The sequence below is a fragment of the Diachasma alloeum genome, unplaced genomic scaffold, assembly GCF_001412515.2.
Source record: "Diachasma alloeum isolate Michigan unplaced genomic scaffold, Dall2.0 Dall_scaffold_00176, whole genome shotgun sequence".
NCBI lineage: Eukaryota > Metazoa > Arthropoda > Insecta > Hymenoptera > Braconidae > Diachasma > Diachasma alloeum.
In genome coordinates, this window is record NW_021680342.1 from 807,979 (window position 1) to 826,505 (window position 18,527).

At 38.4% G+C, this 18,527-nt stretch overlaps 1 protein-coding gene across 1 annotated transcript in view; it reads left to right on the forward strand.

Annotated features, from left to right (window-relative positions):
* Window positions 1-18,527, forward strand: part of LOC107040995 (lachesin) — a 131,105-nt gene that overhangs the window by 47,501 nt on the left and 65,077 nt on the right. The window contains exon 3 of the mRNA XM_015261380.1: window positions 16,773-16,980. Within this exon, the coding sequence (XP_015116866.1) occupies window positions 16,773-16,980 (208 nt within the window). The remainder of the gene's footprint in view (window positions 1-16,772; window positions 16,981-18,527) is intronic.

Consider the following 18,527-nt stretch of genomic DNA (forward strand, 5'->3'; position numbering starts at 1 on the left):
CACTGTCCTGAAAATTCAGTACAGACTCAGTAAGTGGTGCAAGAAAAACGCAATAAATATTTAGATTTTGTTTGAAAATTCAGGCAAATCGAAGGATTAACGTCTTCCTATTGCTTGAAAATTTGGAATTGCAGTGAATTTTGAAGTGTGCAATCTATGATTTTCACCTCTTCAAATCGAAGTTGATGTCGTTCACTTGGAAATTACGTCTAAAATTTTCATGAAACATCAGTTGCTTTCCAACAGTGTAGTTTGGTTGAAATTAATACCACAAATTTATGCAGGAGACCTTTTCGTATGAAAAATTGATGAATTTTTATATTCATTCGAAGGATTCGACTTTTTCCATCAAATGAACATTGATTATTTTCAAATTATACATCAAATCCGGAGTTTGTAGTGCTGTTCAAAGAGAATAAGATGATAATCTTGTAATCATATCAGTGAATTGATGAGTGATGCGAGTGAAATTGATTAAACGATCCGTGATGAAGCCATTACCGGTCGCACAAGAAACATATTCCGATGGATAAGGAAATGGATTGCATATAGAGTGAGAAGTGCTCTATACAGTTTACACGAGCGTTTCGACAGCAAAACCACAAACACGCGGTTCAGCGCCGCCAAACCACAACCAGAGCGAACACTGCGGCTCCCACACAGTGTGTCAAGGTAAAGGGGAGAACGATGGAGTGATGGTGGGAGCGAGTAAAGACCGCGGGGTGAGGTGTGAGGAGTCCTTTTGTACCTCAGTGAACGTAAAAAGAGCACCAGGCAAATTGCTATCAAATATCCATAATTTTTCTTTTTCCTCTTAGTTAAGAGATGAAAAGGAAAATGTTGAATTTATTGAAATGGCTCGGGAAAATGAGGTTTTGAGAGAAGATGAGTTAAATCGGATAATGCGAGAGGAAGAGATCCCAGAGCATTTTGCAAAAAGGAAGATAACTTCACATGTTGAATTTTGCAATCTTGAGTTTCAAAGTTTTTCAAATACTTTGAAAATTTTTCCCGGTGATAGAGTTTTGAACAGTTTCAATGGAACATCGGAGCTTCCACTTATGCTTAATTTGATCGTGATTGTTTGATTGAGTTCATTGTTTGGGTTTTAGAAAATTTATTTATTTGTTTATTCATTTTTTATTATAACACAGGTGCACTGGTAGAAAAATTTTAATTCTCGTGACGTTGCATTCGGTTTAGGGAAAAGAAATCATGAAATTTCAAAATTGATTGAAAATTTAAGAATATTTAAAATGTTTGAGAAGCAGGGAGGGGAGAATTCCTTAACTTACTTGAATTTTCAATGGAAAGATTAATATTCAGTCCCGAATTATGCGGAGTTATCAATTAATCGAAAATTTGAGAAGGTATTTACCTGAATTTTAGTTCTCAAATATCCGGAGGAATTTATCGAAATTGTAGATTGACCGTTAAAAGTGTAAATTAAAAATTTTTCGGCAACAGACATATTCGCGAATTCCCCCATCATCTCTGTGAAAATTCCTTCATCAGTTCATCACCGGATTCACTATGTTCATTGTTCGCGTATAATTCTCTGACTCATACATACTGCTTCGCATGGACACATTAATAAAAAAAATTCCACCGCTCTCAGTGGAGAATGCTAATGGCTCATCTCAACACTCCAACGACTGAGATCAATCGCGTGTGCTGAATACCGCCGTAAGACGTTCCATTAGCAAAATGAGAATCTGACTCGTGCAATCCATTAACTCGATTATCGAAGAGCTAGTGAACCAATATTACCTCAATGTTTGAAGTAAGATCCGCGATGCCTTCACGACTCTCAAAGACAATTTCCTAATCAAAAGTAGCAAGTCATATCAATCAAGTCCCTCTCGTTCAATATTTTCATCCAGCAAATATTATTGCACAATCTTAATTACGGATAGGATAACGAGAAAACAAATTGATACGCAGTTACCCTCCACTCCACTGCCTCAACCCTTATTTACCAATGGATCTTGCAAAGTTTTAGATGAGATTACAGTCGTTACGAATCACCGGATGAACCGATTTAATTTAGTGAAGGCTGCAGCCGTCTCTCTCCTTCCACCACCCCATCTTTCTCTTTTCCTCATCAGTTCTTGAATTTTTCTTTCCTCCGCGATGTCTATCCCATTCCCTTGCAATTCTGTATTTTCTCATCGGCCGGATACTTTTTTTCCCTTCTTTCGTCTCCTCCGAAGGTACCCGGCCATCCTTTCAACACGAATTTTTTAATAAAACTTCGCCTCGGCATATTAATATTTCATTTTGACTCCAGATTATCCACGCGCCGACAATTTATCCTGGTTTCACTCGTGCCTCGTTCAACGAAATATCTGGCATTATCCTTGTCCTCTATTTATCGGTATATCGATTTATGAGGAATTAAATTCTAGCGCTGTCTCTTGGTGGAAACAGTTCAAAATTGAGCAGTGTAAAATTACAGAGTTGTCACGAAGAGGTGCATGGATGGGAGGCGGGGATTCTGGTTTCATCACTGCTTTCAATATCGGGGAGATGAGTGGAAATGGAAGGTATTGGTCTGCATTTTCATCGCGAGAAACTTGGTAGAAGAAGGGAAGGGTGAATTTGGAAATTCGATGATTCTTGCACTGTGAGAAAAAAAATGAGATTTCATGAACACTTGACTACTAATTTCCAGGACAGTGATACTAAATGCCATTTGGGGGGGAAAAATCATAAAATTGCAGGTTTCACTGAAAATTCAGTAAAATTCCAGAATTTTAAGCAATATAAAGACGAAAATTCCTCAATTTATTGGATTTTCCAAACTAATGTGAATATTCAGTGCCAAATTACATTCGATTTTGCGATTGGATTGGATGCAATTAATGAATTTCATTTCAATGGCGAAATTTCCGTCCTATTTTTACTCACCACTTCTGAAATTGACATGAATTCTACGCAAAATGTGAATTCCAGAAGCTTTTGTTCTTTGAATCAATCAAATTCTTGTCACTCTTCGGGAAATTACCACTAGACTGTTCATAAAATACCAAATTTTTCTAACAATGTAAAATTGAACGCACAGCCGGCTATTAAATATTACAACTTGTTGTTAGGATTATAAACACTAAAACTTCACGTCTTCCTCGTCATCCCCACTTTTCCCTCCAAGGAGAGAACTTTTGCCTTTCGCTTTCCACGTTTCCGCCTTTACTAGCGTAAGGACGAAGCAACAGACATAAAGGGGTGAACGCGAAGGAAAGAGTGAGAAAGCCGCGTGAAAGATAATTTTCACCGAGGTAGATACAGTGAAGCAGCTCAACGCTATCCGTGGCCAACGGACGGGAAAATAAGTATCATCTCTTCCAGAACACGCATCCAAAGATCGTGTCGCAGGGTGAAAAATCTGTGAAATATCCCATTTTTGGGATTTTTTGCCCTCATTTTTTTTCATTCCTTTTTGAAGAAAATAGAGTTTATTCACCATGGTAGTTTACTTGATTTTCAAAGGTCGTAAAAATGCGGATCAATGACGTAACAACAACGAGAGAGACTAGCAGAAGAGAGAGGGCGGGATGTAACGAACTGTGATATTTTCTCGCTTCTATTATTTCAATTGGAAAACTAAATCAACGGATTATTTTGCGTGCACCCTTATTTCTGCTCATTTTAGTATTTCCACTTTGAAAATATGTCGCCCACATACTGTATAGTAACCGAGAATGAAGAGTCTTAGTTTATTTTCCCCTCTTTAATACACTTTTCCTTTAACGATGGGCTTTTGACTTCCAAATTGTCTTTGAAAAAAAAACATGGAATACCAGAGGGAGAAATAAATTCAAGTAAGCACGCCCACCTCTGAAACTCGTAAGAAGGGAGAGACTCATTGGACTCCGACGTGCATTCAAACAGAAAGCAGATCTGTTATCAAAGTCTTTTTCCATCAGGGCCAATAATGAATCTCATTACTGTGGAGTAGCGATTTGATATTTATGAGACTCGTACAAAAATAATTCCAAGTTTCAATTAGCGGAGATGCTTCAACCTTTTGAGCGAAAAGTGAAATAAATGAGATGTGCGTCAGATATTGAAACACTCTTTCACTCATAACATTCGGATGCAGGGAATTGCACGGAATTCGCTACTGAATTCCACTTAGGTTTGAATGAGAACAGCTCGAATCGACCCCACGATATATCAAGCTTCTCCAAAACAAAGTACAGTCTGAAATACCTGCAATTTTTTGCAAGAAAATATTGTCGTCATACCGTCCACTAGAACATTCCCTAATCCTGGGAACGTGACGGGCTGATGCTACGGGTGTGAGAACGCTGCCGGGGCCGTCGATCGCAATCAGGGGGATGAGTTGAATTCCATACAGAGAGTAAACGCATTGGGGTATGTGATAAGCAGCGGACGCAAGGGGGTTCATTAAAACGAGGACGTTGATTGCATTAGCCGAGACCCTCTAGGCTGGCCGGCGCTACTAAACGGTCCGCCATGTACACAATAAACCTCCGATCGCTCATATACCCAGCACATAGGGAAATCCATCCATCCACTGCACGATACACATGCGTCTAAATACACGAATCTACGGGTAGATATATAGGTACTTGAAATCGGATCCTTTTTATTTTCCTTTGCCTCCTTTCTTCGTGAATTTTTGTGCCGTTCGATCCGCTTATGTGCTCGCATGAATCTGACTGCGTTACGCCATTAAAGGCTTTTTATGTTGCGTCACTGGGGAAAAGAGGAGAAAAAAAACATTGGGGACTTAAAAATGACAGTGCATGAATAGAATTGAACTAGTGAACATCAAAGGAGCTACTCCAATTCAGGTGGAAGTGAAATTAACTCCACCATCAATCGATTTTGGATTATCATTTCGAAAAATCTCACGAAAGTTGTGGTATGTTTTGACTAACAATCAACAATAATTCTGCACTAGATCAATGATAGAAAAAAACTTCTTAACTATCGATGCAATTGGGAATTTAGTTTCAATATAAATTAATAATGAGTTATCAATGCCTTCAAGTTTCAATTCTTTGATCGAAGAAAATGAAATTTATGATTTAATTCAGATGTTCAATTTTATTTGACAATTTTTAAAATTGAACATATGAATTTTTTGGGGACTGAAAAGTGGCAGTGCATGAATAGAATTCAACTAGTGAACATCAAAGGAGCTACTCCAATTCAGGTGGAAGTGAAATTAACTACACCATCAATCGATTTTGGATTATCATTTCGAAAAATCTCACGAAAGTTGTGGTATGTTTTGACTAACAATCAGCAATAATTCTGCACTAGATCAATGATAGAAAAAAACTTCTTAACTATCGATGCAATTGGGAATTTAGTTTCAATATAAATTAATAATGAGTTATCAATGCCTTCAAGTTTCAATTCTTTGATCGAAGAAAATGAAATTTATGATTTAATTCAGATGTTCAATTTTATTTGACAATTTTTAAAATTGAACATATGAATTTTTTGGGGACTGAAAAGTGGCAGTGCATGAATAGAATTCAACTAGTGAACATCAAAGGAGCTACTCCAATTCAGGTGGAAGTGAAATTAACTACAGCATCAATCGATTTTGAATTATCATTTCGGAAAATCTCGCGAAGGTTGTGGTATGTATTGACCAACAATAAGCAATAATTCTGCACTAGATCAATGATAGAAAAAAGCTTCTTAACTATCGATGCAAGTTTCAATTTTATTTGACAATTTTTAAAATTGAATACATGAATTTTTTAAATTGAAAAATTTTCTTGTACTGTTTTTGATCGGTGGTGAATCAGAATACAGCTATTGTTTCCCACGTTCTAGTTTTGACGCCGCGCAAATCACATTAGTCTGACAGGTCACATTTGCTGGAAAAATTTTCCTTCTATTCAAAGTGATGATGATTTAATTATTCTGGGCTGCATCAGGCAATCACATAAATGTCATTTTAAAATAGCTCCGTCAAAATTTGATCCACGTTGGGAGAGGTTTCGTAACGCTTCAATATCATTCCAATTTTCAGAGAAATGAATGATGATGAAAATCCAAAAATCCGCGAGGTGGTTTAATTTACGTCTGTGTTATTATTATTTCTCATGACTGTTTGGGCTCGTTCATTGCGGGCATATTCTCGTTACACATTTCAGTGGCTGCACACGTCAATCAATCCGAAATTCGACGTTTGATTTCTCTCGTGTTGATATTTCGTTATTTTTTTCTTGCATTCTCCCCCCTTTTTTCTATTTTGTAGAGTCATGATAATGTCTTCTGTACCATGAGAGGTAATCGTGTCCTCCATATTATGTATAACCCAAATATTTGGTAAATTACTTTACCAAAAAATTTTGCAATTATTTGTTTTTTTTAGGGTTTGTACCAGCTGCGGACTTTTGAATGAATTTAATTTGAATACCTTAATTATTTACTTGAAAAAAACAATTTTTCGGAATCTCCAACGCCGTGTAAATAATCAGAACACAAGCAATGAATCCGATGGAGAAAAAACAGCTCATAATTACAGATCGTATAGCGTGAAAACTTGTCCAGGACGCAGCAGAGTGTGAATTTAATGAACTCGAGGAGGATTACGAGTATGCTTGAATGCTGAAAGTCAACACTGGAGACAGTGAGTCACAATGAGATTGAGAGGCCCACGGCAGCAGCCGAGTTGAGGGGCATGACGATGGAAACAAGAGGTTTCGATTCGAATCACTCCACTCATTTTTTCATAATTACGTTTCCCCATCTGATGTCGAACTCGCATTAATTAACAGTATTATTCACGTGGCTAGATACTGTCAATTGCAATGTATTCATTGGCAAATACCACTGCATAAACGTAGCTTCATTTAATGTTGTGCTCAATTCCATTAATTCGTGACCATCGCAATATTGGTTGTTTGGTATATTTCCCGGATTATAATTTCTACGTAACTAACTTATGCTTTGATTACAGCGCGTCCCTTTTTCCATAATAATCAAGTTCGAACCATAGTCACAGTGAATCAGTATATTTGATCAAAACTCAAACTGCTCGGGGGAAGAGTTCTCATTATTGAATTGAGTGGAAATGCAATATTTGGTTTAGCATGCGCTTTGTTATACTATATGAACGACAGTTAGTTATATTATATGAACGATAGTTCCCGTGAGAGGAAGAGTATGCACTGAGAGAAAAATTTCCTGAAGGGTCGATCTTCCCTAGAAAAATAACCGCATACCGCGTCGAATAATCGAGGAGTGGCGTCATAATGTCATGTACTGCGGGTGTAAACTAGGGACCCACCGCCTCACCTCAATGTAGGTTATTGGTAAAGTTGTACGCGACATCCTGCGCTCAGCCGCCCCCATCTCCTTCAAATTTCGTCGTCCCGTGAGCCTCACTTCCACGAGAGCCACATTGAAGTTCACCACTGAGCGGTGTCCCAACTTTTTTGAATGAGTTTACACCTCCGCCTTTGCAGAGGGTAATCCAAGTGTGGCTTTCGAGAATAATAATGAAAAAACAGAACAGAAAATCGAGATTGACAGAATATGATCTAGTATTTTGGGAAGAAACCAATATGATGGAGACATGAGACCAATGGAGACCTGTATTTTCCAGGTATTCCATCTGATTTGATAATCCGACTGATGGTTTTCATAATTTATATATTCATTTATATGTGATTTGACAAGAAAACTACGAAAATCTCTTGACGAAGGTTTTTTTTCTCAATATAAAATTTATTTTGTTATCAATTTTCGACCCATGAGTTTCCTAATACAAGTGAAGACGTACTTCTCAAGACTTTCTTTCTCACTGTTTATTCCCAAACTGTCCCCACAATTTTCACCCGCGACTAAATAACTAAAATCGACTGTCACTAACACTTGCATTTTATTGGTTCATGCGTTGAAACACCACATGTTGTCATGTTGGTGGGAAGAGCAGCGGGCACTGAAATAGTACGGCTGAAAGTTGCGAATAAAAAGAGTGTCTAGCATTCCTTGTAGATCACTGTCACGCGTTCCACCAATATAAATACCTAAACGCCCTCCAGCATTCTGCATCTACCCTTTACTGCCACACGAGTCTCCCTTCTAGTTTTCCCAAGCCTTTTGTTCCCAAGCCTGCATATGAAAAATTAATGACAGCGTGTACTCCCCCCCCCCTTCCATGGCACTTGACACTGCGCCCTTGGTGTTTGTCACTCACGTTCACCAGAGGAGACTCTTATCCCTGAGAATCATCATAAGCGGTGAGTCGGAACATTCCGCATGCGAGCCTGTCTTCGATGATGCCTTAGCTTACCTCTTCTACTTAGTGAGGAGGAGGAAAGTCAAACGTCTCTCACACTTGCCCGCTGGGGTCGTTTGTCACTTGTCACGGAGTCACATCCGCAGGAACTACTGGGAATTCGTCCTGACCCTTGAGTTCAACCTCCACGACACTTCCATCTGTTTGTTCAATCGTAGAGTCCAACCTGATTCACTAGAATTCGTTCTTCTCCTTAATATAATGGGGGAAAAAATTAAACAGCATGATGAGGACTCGGACACCTGGGGAGAGCTCGCGCACCTCAGGGACTATTTGAAAGCTCTCTGTGCAACTTTTCCATCACGCTATCGCCAATCATATCTCATCAGCATCTACCATCAGCATCCACACCAAAATATAGGATAAAACGATGTAAAAAAGATCCTGTACATAATTTTATATAGTCATATACATTTTTACAAATATATATATTCACACGGAGAAAATTATTAATATTAACTAGTTGATGAAATTCACCAACTAGTTGTTAAAACAATAAATGAATAAGTTAACAGAGAAATCAAGTATTTTATTGATTTCCAGATCATTTGAACGGAAAACCATCGGAATATATCAGTAGCGAAGCGGTAAAACGGTTTAAGTCGATTTTAGCTTTTGGTCAGTTTTCAATAAATATCTCGGAATGTAAGGCAAATAGTAAAATTTTCGTTATAACCTTGTTTGTAGAGCGAATTGAGATCTATGAAAAAGCTCATTATGAAAATTTCGCTCTCTCCTTTAGATTCGGAGATATTCTTCAAAAAATCAGTAGAGAGCTAAGTCGACTTGAACCGTTTTCCCGCTTCGTTACTGATTTGATCTCTCCATGACCAGATTTCCTGAAATTTCAGTGGAACTTGAACGCGATAAAAATTTCCGGAATTTGGTACGGAAAATTCAGACAAAAATTTTTAACAGTGCACACCCAAATTAAGTATTTCTGGATTTTTTCATCAAAACAATTCATACGGCTTCGGAGAGGAGCGCTGTAATAATGAGAACTAAAGCCTCGCAGAGATCTTTGGGTCCACCAAAATTAATTTGTGCCCTCATATCAGAAAACCAGAACTCTTAACCAATACTTCACTCACTCTCCCTGCAACTGTGAAACTCACCCAAAAACGATTATTCCCTCCTAACTCATCGGAAGTGATTCTCCCCAGAAACTTGCACCACCCGAACGCCCAATCCCCTACGCAAATCCTCCCTCCACCCTCCCCCAAGCAGCCATCACCCAGTTCAACGTACAATTACCGTAATTCAAAAATTCCTCCGTACCCTTTTGTCCCCAAGTATGAGCCATTATCACCCCAATGATCGAGGGAATGATTTTCCCAGTGATCTCGTATGCGCCATGAGTCGCGTCGAGGGACGCTTTAATGAGCGTCAGGGCCAATCATGCCCTTCCTACCTCGGTCCTGGTCCGTCGAGTTTCCTCGATCAACTGAACCCTCTCCTCTCCCCGCCCATCTATTCATCTCTGTTCATCACCGAGTCCCTCCACCCACACGTCTGCCACTATCGCAACCGTATGGCCCAAGCAACCCCATCGGGCTCTCTCTCTGTTTCGCATTCTCCTTCTCTTTCTTTCTCCTCCTTCACAATTACGTGGCGCGTGCCCCGACTAGAGAAACATCCACCACAACGATCAAAACCTCTGCCGCCTTCACGAGGGCTTCCACCGACTTTCCATTCTAGCGCCGCATGCACCTCGCTAAAAGCACCCCCTGCCATCCACTGGAATTCAACCTGTCTTGCTCTCACGTTCTTCCCTGTGCCAGATGCCACGGAACTAAAGCAACGAGCGGGGCGGGGGGAGGGGGCGGACATAACGCGCACAAGGGCTGCATATAGTCGTATCGCGTGTGCTTCAAAAGACACCTCAAAAACACGCGGTCAGGGATAACCGTAGGACAATTGTTGTAGCTCAATAACAACTTCTTTTATTATTGTTTTTGCCGTCAGTTTCTTCATTGCGAAAAGTTTCCCGTGGAGAATGGGATTAAAAAATGTTTTCTGGAGGCAAACGCCACCGGGGGAAGGGTTTGAGTTGAAAGTATTGATTAAATTTTGAGGTTTATCGCACGGGTCGGATTTGCTGATGTGCAATTTGTTGGTATTGCATTTGTGGAATTATCGGATAATTACTGGTAATTCAACAGGGGAATCGGTGAGATGTGAATCACATTTCGATGTTGATGAATGGAGGTTTTTCAGTGAAGAATTGGGAATTAATCTGGGGAAATATGGGAATACGTTCGATTCCACAGTTTCATTGTAATTTCTGAATATGAATTATTTTGTCGTTTTCATGTGCACTCGGGCTTTGGATGAGCTCTGGCATTTTCCGTTCGTTGGAGGGAGGGGGGGGGGCGAAAAATTCTTGTAATTCGTGTGGTGGCAATTAACGAACTGTAATTAACAGATTGGCATTGATGTTTCCATGAATGCAGACTGGAAAATTCCGATAAAGGAGAGTTCAAAGGTGTTCCCTAATTATTTTTATTGCGTTAATTAACGTTACATGAATCGGGAGTATAAGTTTGATTAATTAACGTCATTTTTACTCGAGCAAGATTTTGTAGAGGGTCACGTACGAAAAATATGAATTACATTCGGTTGGCTCGACTCAACCACCAGTTTCGACCATATTTTCCGGAGGAAAGGAAATATCATGTTATAGTAGTTGGCAGAAATATACTCGAGTGGATTTCAGATTTGACGAGTCAACGTAAATGTGTGATGAGGAGGATTTTCTGAATGATAATACCAGAGTTAGAACGTTGATTATATATGTTCTGGACCTGATGAATGATTCCTACTTGGCTGCAGGGATGGTTAATCATGGCAAAATTAACGCTTTCGAAGGCATTATTGTTTTTTTAAACATTCGTTGTTTATGCATAAATAATTGTAATTGTTTTAATTTCAGAAACCCTATTTTTTAGGCATGAAATCCACTTCTGGTAAAATTCTGAATATGAATAAATTTGTTACGATTCCGAACAAATAATTATAATAATAATTCTAATTTAATAATTTTAACTTTCTTTGCATAGCACGCGCAAAACTAGTGTATAACCTGCGTCTATCGGATGTGGAATACTCAATTATTAATTACCTCGCGCATTTCACCATACTGTGAAAATGAACGAGAAACATCGGCATAAAGCTCAATAGTTTCACCATCATGCGGATATTCATGAAATATGAGTCAACTAATATTCAGTAAGCTCCTTATTTGAACTTCGTAAATGAATTCACAGAGTTCGGATAATCCGGGATGAACGAAAAATTATAGAAGCACTGAAAAACTTGAGTGATTGCGAGAAGATTATACGTTATATAATTCCACAATTTACCATATAATTTCATATGATGAAGTAGTTTAGTAAATTGATTTTCGTGGGCACAAGCAGCCTTCCTTGCGGATAGACAAGCTCCATGTGAAAGGCTACGTAGGAACTGCAGGAGTGTAATCCGCCCATTTGATCGTCGGAGTGAAACCCGTAATGGAGCTCGAGAAATTAGACGCGTCCCAATGTAATTTGCCGTTACGCTGCTGGTCCTGGGACATTAGTCGTCACTCGGTTGGGCACATGAGCAGTTTTGTACCTTATGTCATTCCATCAGTCTTCGCTTGATCGTACGTTATCCATCTGCGGGGAATATCCAATATTCACTGTAAACCGCATATTTTCATCTCAATGCGGGAAAACGTCTTGATTTCAACGGCATCAGAACAAATCTCTTAGTGGATTCATGTTCATTACGAATTGATTTTTCGACTGTGTTCGACAAAAACATGTTGACAATAATTTCTGACTAGACGATTTTAGAAAAGTGACATTCATACGATTTGGGGGCGAAGCCTCATGAAATTTCGAGTTTTAGGTAGAATTGAAGGGAATTTGAATAGTTTCACATAAGAAGAAGATGGGAATTTCACGACTTACTTAAAGTTTCAATTGAGCATGAATTTTCAGTTTCAAAAGGAGGTGAATTTTTAATTAATTCAAATTAAAAAACAAGTCGACTCAAATTGTCCTGTCTTTTTCCAATTTTCTTTCAATAATTGAACTGAAATTCACAATTGTCGATGTAATATTTCTCTGAAATTTCACAGGAATTTTACGACATTTTAAAATTTTAAAAGTAAACTTCATTAAAATTTTCAGGTTTGTTGAATATAAAAGAATTCAATTTCCTGTAATTTTCTACGTTTTCTATAAATTTTTTTTAATGATAACTAACTTTCATGCTGCCACAATTTTTTTATGTTTCCAGCAAATTAATTTTTTCTTCAAGTGTGAAACTAGAATTTTCTCATAAACTCGAACTATAACGACAGAAGTTTTCCCACGAATGCATAAACCTTCATGTAATGCCATTTAATCAATGAGAAAAGCTAATTCAAACACTTGGTAAAGTTTCCCCAGGCTTTCAGCCGACGGTGCCTTCAAATCAGTTTGAATACCTTGCGCGTGGTTTCTGCTGTCGTATATGCCAATTAAGAAAATGTCTAATACCAAAGAGGAACTCGACAGCTTGTGGTTGAAGTGGTTGTAATACCCTTAGCAGGAAGGTGTGGGTGGGATTGCGGGGCGGAAAGAGTGGGTAGTGAGTAGCATCTGGACGCTCTTGAATGAGCGAAAACGTGGGGACTGAGAAGCTGGAGAAGAAGACATCACGTTTCATCTATGCATTTCTATTCGGAATCAATGGAAATACGAACATTAAAAGTTGAGAAAGTTGCGAAGGTCGTTATATAAGCAGGAGGGGATACAAGAGAGTGTCGGACGTATTTCTAAAGCGTTGGAATAATACGAGCAATTGAATGAAGAATATATAGATCTGTGTGGGAGATCAAGAGCGCCCGCTCCTAGCTCCCCCTATACTACTCTTGTCCGCATTCACTCACTCTACTCGGCTCCACCGTTGAGACAAATCCCTTATAAAGACGTGATAATATATTGTTATTTAACAAGTGCGCTGAAAATAAAGTTACTTTTGCCAAGGAATTATTCTCTTCGGAGAAAAATTTATTTTTTTAGGAGCGTATTTCCTCGGGCTAGTCATTCCCTGGTGGTCCATGTCCGTCTCCAAATATCACAATTGTGTTGAATTATGAGATGATTATGCTGCAGATGACCTTGAATGAACAACGTTCTTTATTTTTTAATTTTTCCAAAATTAAAAATTTTCTTACGTAAAATAATTTGGAATAATCCTAAATGTTAAGCATTGTCAATGGAACATTGAACTGCACTTCCTCAAATAGAAACCTCAACCTATAACACGTGATTTCGAAGCACCCCAAACAAATTCGATTTTTTTGCTGAATTTTTGAGATTTTCCTAGATTTAGATTTCCTCCCTAAACTCGAAAAGTTCATTTGCTCATAGGACTCTGTGTTATTTCGTCACTTCTAAATTAATTATTTCCAATGACACTATTTACATTAACTCCCATTCAGAATTTATTTCAGATTTTAATCTTCCAAATTTGACGCATGTTTGTACTACTTCAGTCATGATAAGAGAAAGATCTTTCCAAATTTTCAAAGCATATCTCTTAAATGTTTTACATTCCATAAATGCAGTGAGCCAAGATATGTATTTACGAAATGACCATGCACTCCACGAGGAAACATGATGATAAAAGTGAAGTAGAAACTACCAGAATAAACGCTCCATATAGACAACGGCTCTCCTAGACTGGACGGCGCTAAGTTCGTTGCGCTTTCCCAGGAGTAAACAAAGCTGTAACTCTCCTCACACTCAGGAATCAATGCTCCTAGAGTTTTCAAGAGGGAAAACAAAGCCACGAGAATCAACATTCATCTTACTTCCCGTGGATTCCGTGTATATCGATGTGAACCCATGATACACTTGGGGCGAATAGGAAAAGAAAGGCGGGGAGAGATGAGACAGGCGGCATCAGAGAGTGATGGAGGAGGAATGAACGGGAGGAGAAAAGTTCTTTGCTGGTGAATTGAGTGAGTTAGACTCCGTTGGGATGACTGCATCCATTTTTCTATTTTATACTGACATATCTATTCGACAGCGTATTACTTTTTATAGTTTGAAAATACTAGGGAGTAATCCGGTTTACCACTCTGTGGCGGAATAACGAATGTACTTCTGCGGTTATTGACGACGTATTTAGGTTACGGTTTATGCTTTTCCGTTCGAAAAATTTTTGGCGTTTTATTATGACTGATATTCGTGTCGTTCCTGGGAATTGAGTGATTTTTTTTTTATTGAGTGAAGCTTTCGTCATTTTATTGACTTGATAATATCATTTATGTATTTTGAAATTATCATTAGTCAAAGGGAGAACGCTGAGTGGAGGGGAAAGTTCAAGATGAATTGTACAGAAAGAATTATTCTAAAAATTTATACATTTTCCGAGCAAAATGAGGAAATTCTGGACAAAAGAACATAGGAATAAAGTAGATCTAGGACGGTATCCAGCTTCTAGTAGAGCTCAAAGGATTTCTTCTGATTGTGAGAATTAATGAAAAAATTAGAGAAAGAAAGCGTGATGTAATTATCAGAATACCGCGTATGAATATTCATCAAATATTTACTGGGAATCGAATCAAGATGAAGGCTTTTGACAAGATCTATTAGCGTAATAACTCCGGTGAATGTAGGTAACACCCACATGTGGGCAGAAACATTACGGTTGGATACAGAATATGAAAGTGTTGAAGCAGATCATGGCGGCGAGTGAGTTTTTCCGCGAGGACTGTTGAAAGAGGGATAAAAGTGGAGGAAAAATAGGTGGCCAGGAGGTAACCCACCACCCAGCTTCTTATTTCTCTCGGGAATGCATTGCTCCTCGCACTGGTGGCGCGCATAGGTGGACCTGGATATACCCGTTATATGTTCCAGAGATCGGAACTCACTTTTCCGTTCAACGGAAGAGCATACATATTTCATGCTGCTGCTGGATGAGAAGCGGAGGAAAGGATGAACCCCTCCCTCGCCCCTTTGTCGCCGCTGTACACGTAATGCACATAGACAGGATAATAAAAATGGCAAGAATAAAGGATATGCATGGACTTGTGTGCTTGACTGAATTCACTACAAGTTTTGCCGGACGAAACCCTTCTTCTTCCACTGATATTGATACTTATTGTTTGATACTCGACGGAGATTTATGATCTTTTCAAACATTGATGGCGAATGCCGTGGAAGTTTATATTATTTCAGACATGGACGGATGTACGATAAAACGTGGATGCGACGCCGAATGACAGTTTATGTATTCCAACGGTCTTTTGCCTGAGCCGAAGATTCAAGAGTGAATATATCACACGGAAAAATCTAAACGTAAATTACGTCTTGCTAAACGTAAATTACAAACAAACAAAGCGTCTTTTACGTTTCACTAAGCGTATTTCACGCATAAGAAATCGTAAATTACAATGTTAACACTCAGAAAAAAAATTACAGTTGCCAAGTAAACTTACTTGGCAGAAGTAATTTTTTTTCTCAATGTAGAACCGTATTTTCCGATTGACTTATGTGTAATTTACGAAAAAAATATGGTATTTTGTTCTTGCAATAATTTTTCTTTTCATTGTTAATCGCGGAGGAGTAACTGTAAAATATGGAAAAAATGATCATACTTTAGTAATGCGAAACCGTAAATTATATTTATGTAATCGTAATTTAAGGCGATTTTAAGCGTAATTTACGCTTTAACTTCAAGCGCAAATACGCTTCCAAAGGAGATTCCGCAATTGCCAAAATAATCGAAATACAGTTGAATGATTGATGCAAACAACTGTACGCGTCGTGTTAATCCTGCGTTGCGTTTATGGTGGAATCTCCTTTAAACGTATTTTACGTTTAGGTTTTGCTGTGTGCATTGGTTGAAAAATTTTGAATAAATTTGATGGGCTTTGTTCGCAAACCGCTGACAGGTTTTTAATTGCTGCAGTGATAACGAATAATTCGACATTTTCAATATTGAATCGTGTGAAAACGCGAACTGATTGCCGTGGCGGTGAATACATTTTCTTTCAATGCAGTAACAATACCGTTTCAGTGATTTTTTTCTCATTATTTGTGGGAAATAGAGCGAATATAACGTCCTTTCATGGAAATTGTATGGCGTTTCTTTAATATAACAACGATCTGCGGTGATATTCTTTGAAGTAGAATTCGTATTAGGGCGATAGCTCTTCATATTGTTCGTAAAATACTATTCGGAAAATACTGACATGCTCATTAAATTATTTTGCAACCAACGAAAGCGGATAGTAGAAGGAGAATAAATTACATGAATTTTACAAATATAATCCGAGTATTAAGGTCTAGCAGTAAAAATTTAATTTCATTCACAAATCATACAACAAAATTTCACGAATCATAAATAAAAACTCTGAACTGGGCGAAGCAAACGCATAAACCGGATAAACCCAAACTACTCGCTCACTCCGAAATTCTATTTATGCTTTTAGGTAGCCTGGATGTTATTCGACAAGAGTGCAATTCTCACAGTCCACAATCACGTGATAACGAGAAATCCCAGGATATCAGTGACCCATGACAAACACAGAACCTGGTACTTGCATATTAATAATGTCCACGAGGATGATAAGGGCAAGTACATGTGTCAGATCAATACAGCTACAGCAAAGACGCAGTATGGTTTCTTAAATGTTGTTGGTAAGTATTTTACCACTCTATTCTTTTATTCTGCGAACGTATTTTTCACCCGCGAGCTGCACGAAACGCTTTCCGCTCTTCTTATTCATCTGAGAGGGTTTTTTTTTTATTTTTGATTTAGAGTTATGTATTCTCCGATAATATTGATGACATTCCGCAAATTTGAAGTCCAAAATGACCCTGATAGCGTGGAAAATGACGTCGATTCAGAAGACCGAAGGAACAATTTGACAATTTAATTTGAGTTTTCAATGAAAATCAATGAAAACATGAATATACTGTTTGAACAAATTGAAAATTCGACAAAATATTTACACAAATTTGATTAATTTCTATTGATTCACGGAACAGTTTGTGGTGACTGTGTCTCCACTGTGCCTCTCCCTAAAATATTCATTCGCGCAAAACAAACAAAATTTCCGGCCGACATTTGCATTTAAATGACTAAAATCACTCCATCTCTCTGACACAGAAAATTAAAACTTAATCCGCATGTTTCTGGTATTGAACTAATAATATTTACAGTTTTTATTGATTGTTCCATAAAATTTTGTATTTCCAACGCCGGAAATTCGTGAAAGTTTGATGGCACGATAATGCGATAAAAATGACTAAAAGCATTGTATATATACCAATGGATTAAATTCAAATGACTAAAACAAAGTGCATGAAAGTGAAAAGACAACCATTTAATGGTCGCGCGAGTGATCCCGCTTACTCGCCATCCTGAAGGACGTATTAATACCCAGAGTTTTGACATCTGCCGTACATTATAACCGAGAAGAGCAAGCGAGAGAGTGCAATAGTGGTGGAGCAATCAGAGAGCCAGATTAATTGTTTCCATGGAACGTAAACTCGACTGCAATTCTCCACCTCTCCAGCGCGCTCCTTGACTCTACCACAGTCTCATCCTCACTTGGGTGATAATACCAACAGCCAACATAATACCAGTGTGACACAAGTCATAACTCAACGAGGTTTCTAGGCCCGTTATATTGCATCTTCCACTTCCACAGTTTCTCCGTTAAAATCTATTACATTTTCTACCTCTTCCATTGCCTCCGCTTTTCTTTTTTATTTCAACTGAAGAGAGGTGGACGTGGTCGTTCGTACAATTTCCACTCCCCACAGCTATCGTGGTCTCTCACCGCACCGCTTCTTCACTCTTTGACTCACCGTAAATAAAGTAAAACCACGGGGATCGGAGTTTTATTCGATTTAAAGCCACGAGTCGAGACTACCATCTCCTCTCTTCACTCTCACACCACCCTAAATCGTTCCAAGTTCAACTTCACTGATATATCCCAACCATTTTCGTATATACGTGCTGAATGGGCTGATTCTTGCTGGATTCCATGGTGAGGGAAAAGACTTTTCTTGGATATACACTTGTGAGTTATCGATGATCTGTATGAAATTGTCTACTTCAGGAATTTATCAGCTGAATTTGACGGTTTTATTCCACTTTACTTTTCACTTTTCAACATCGTTAATGTGCCCCATATTTGAGTATTGGAGGATGCCCCTATGGAAAGTAATATGTGTGA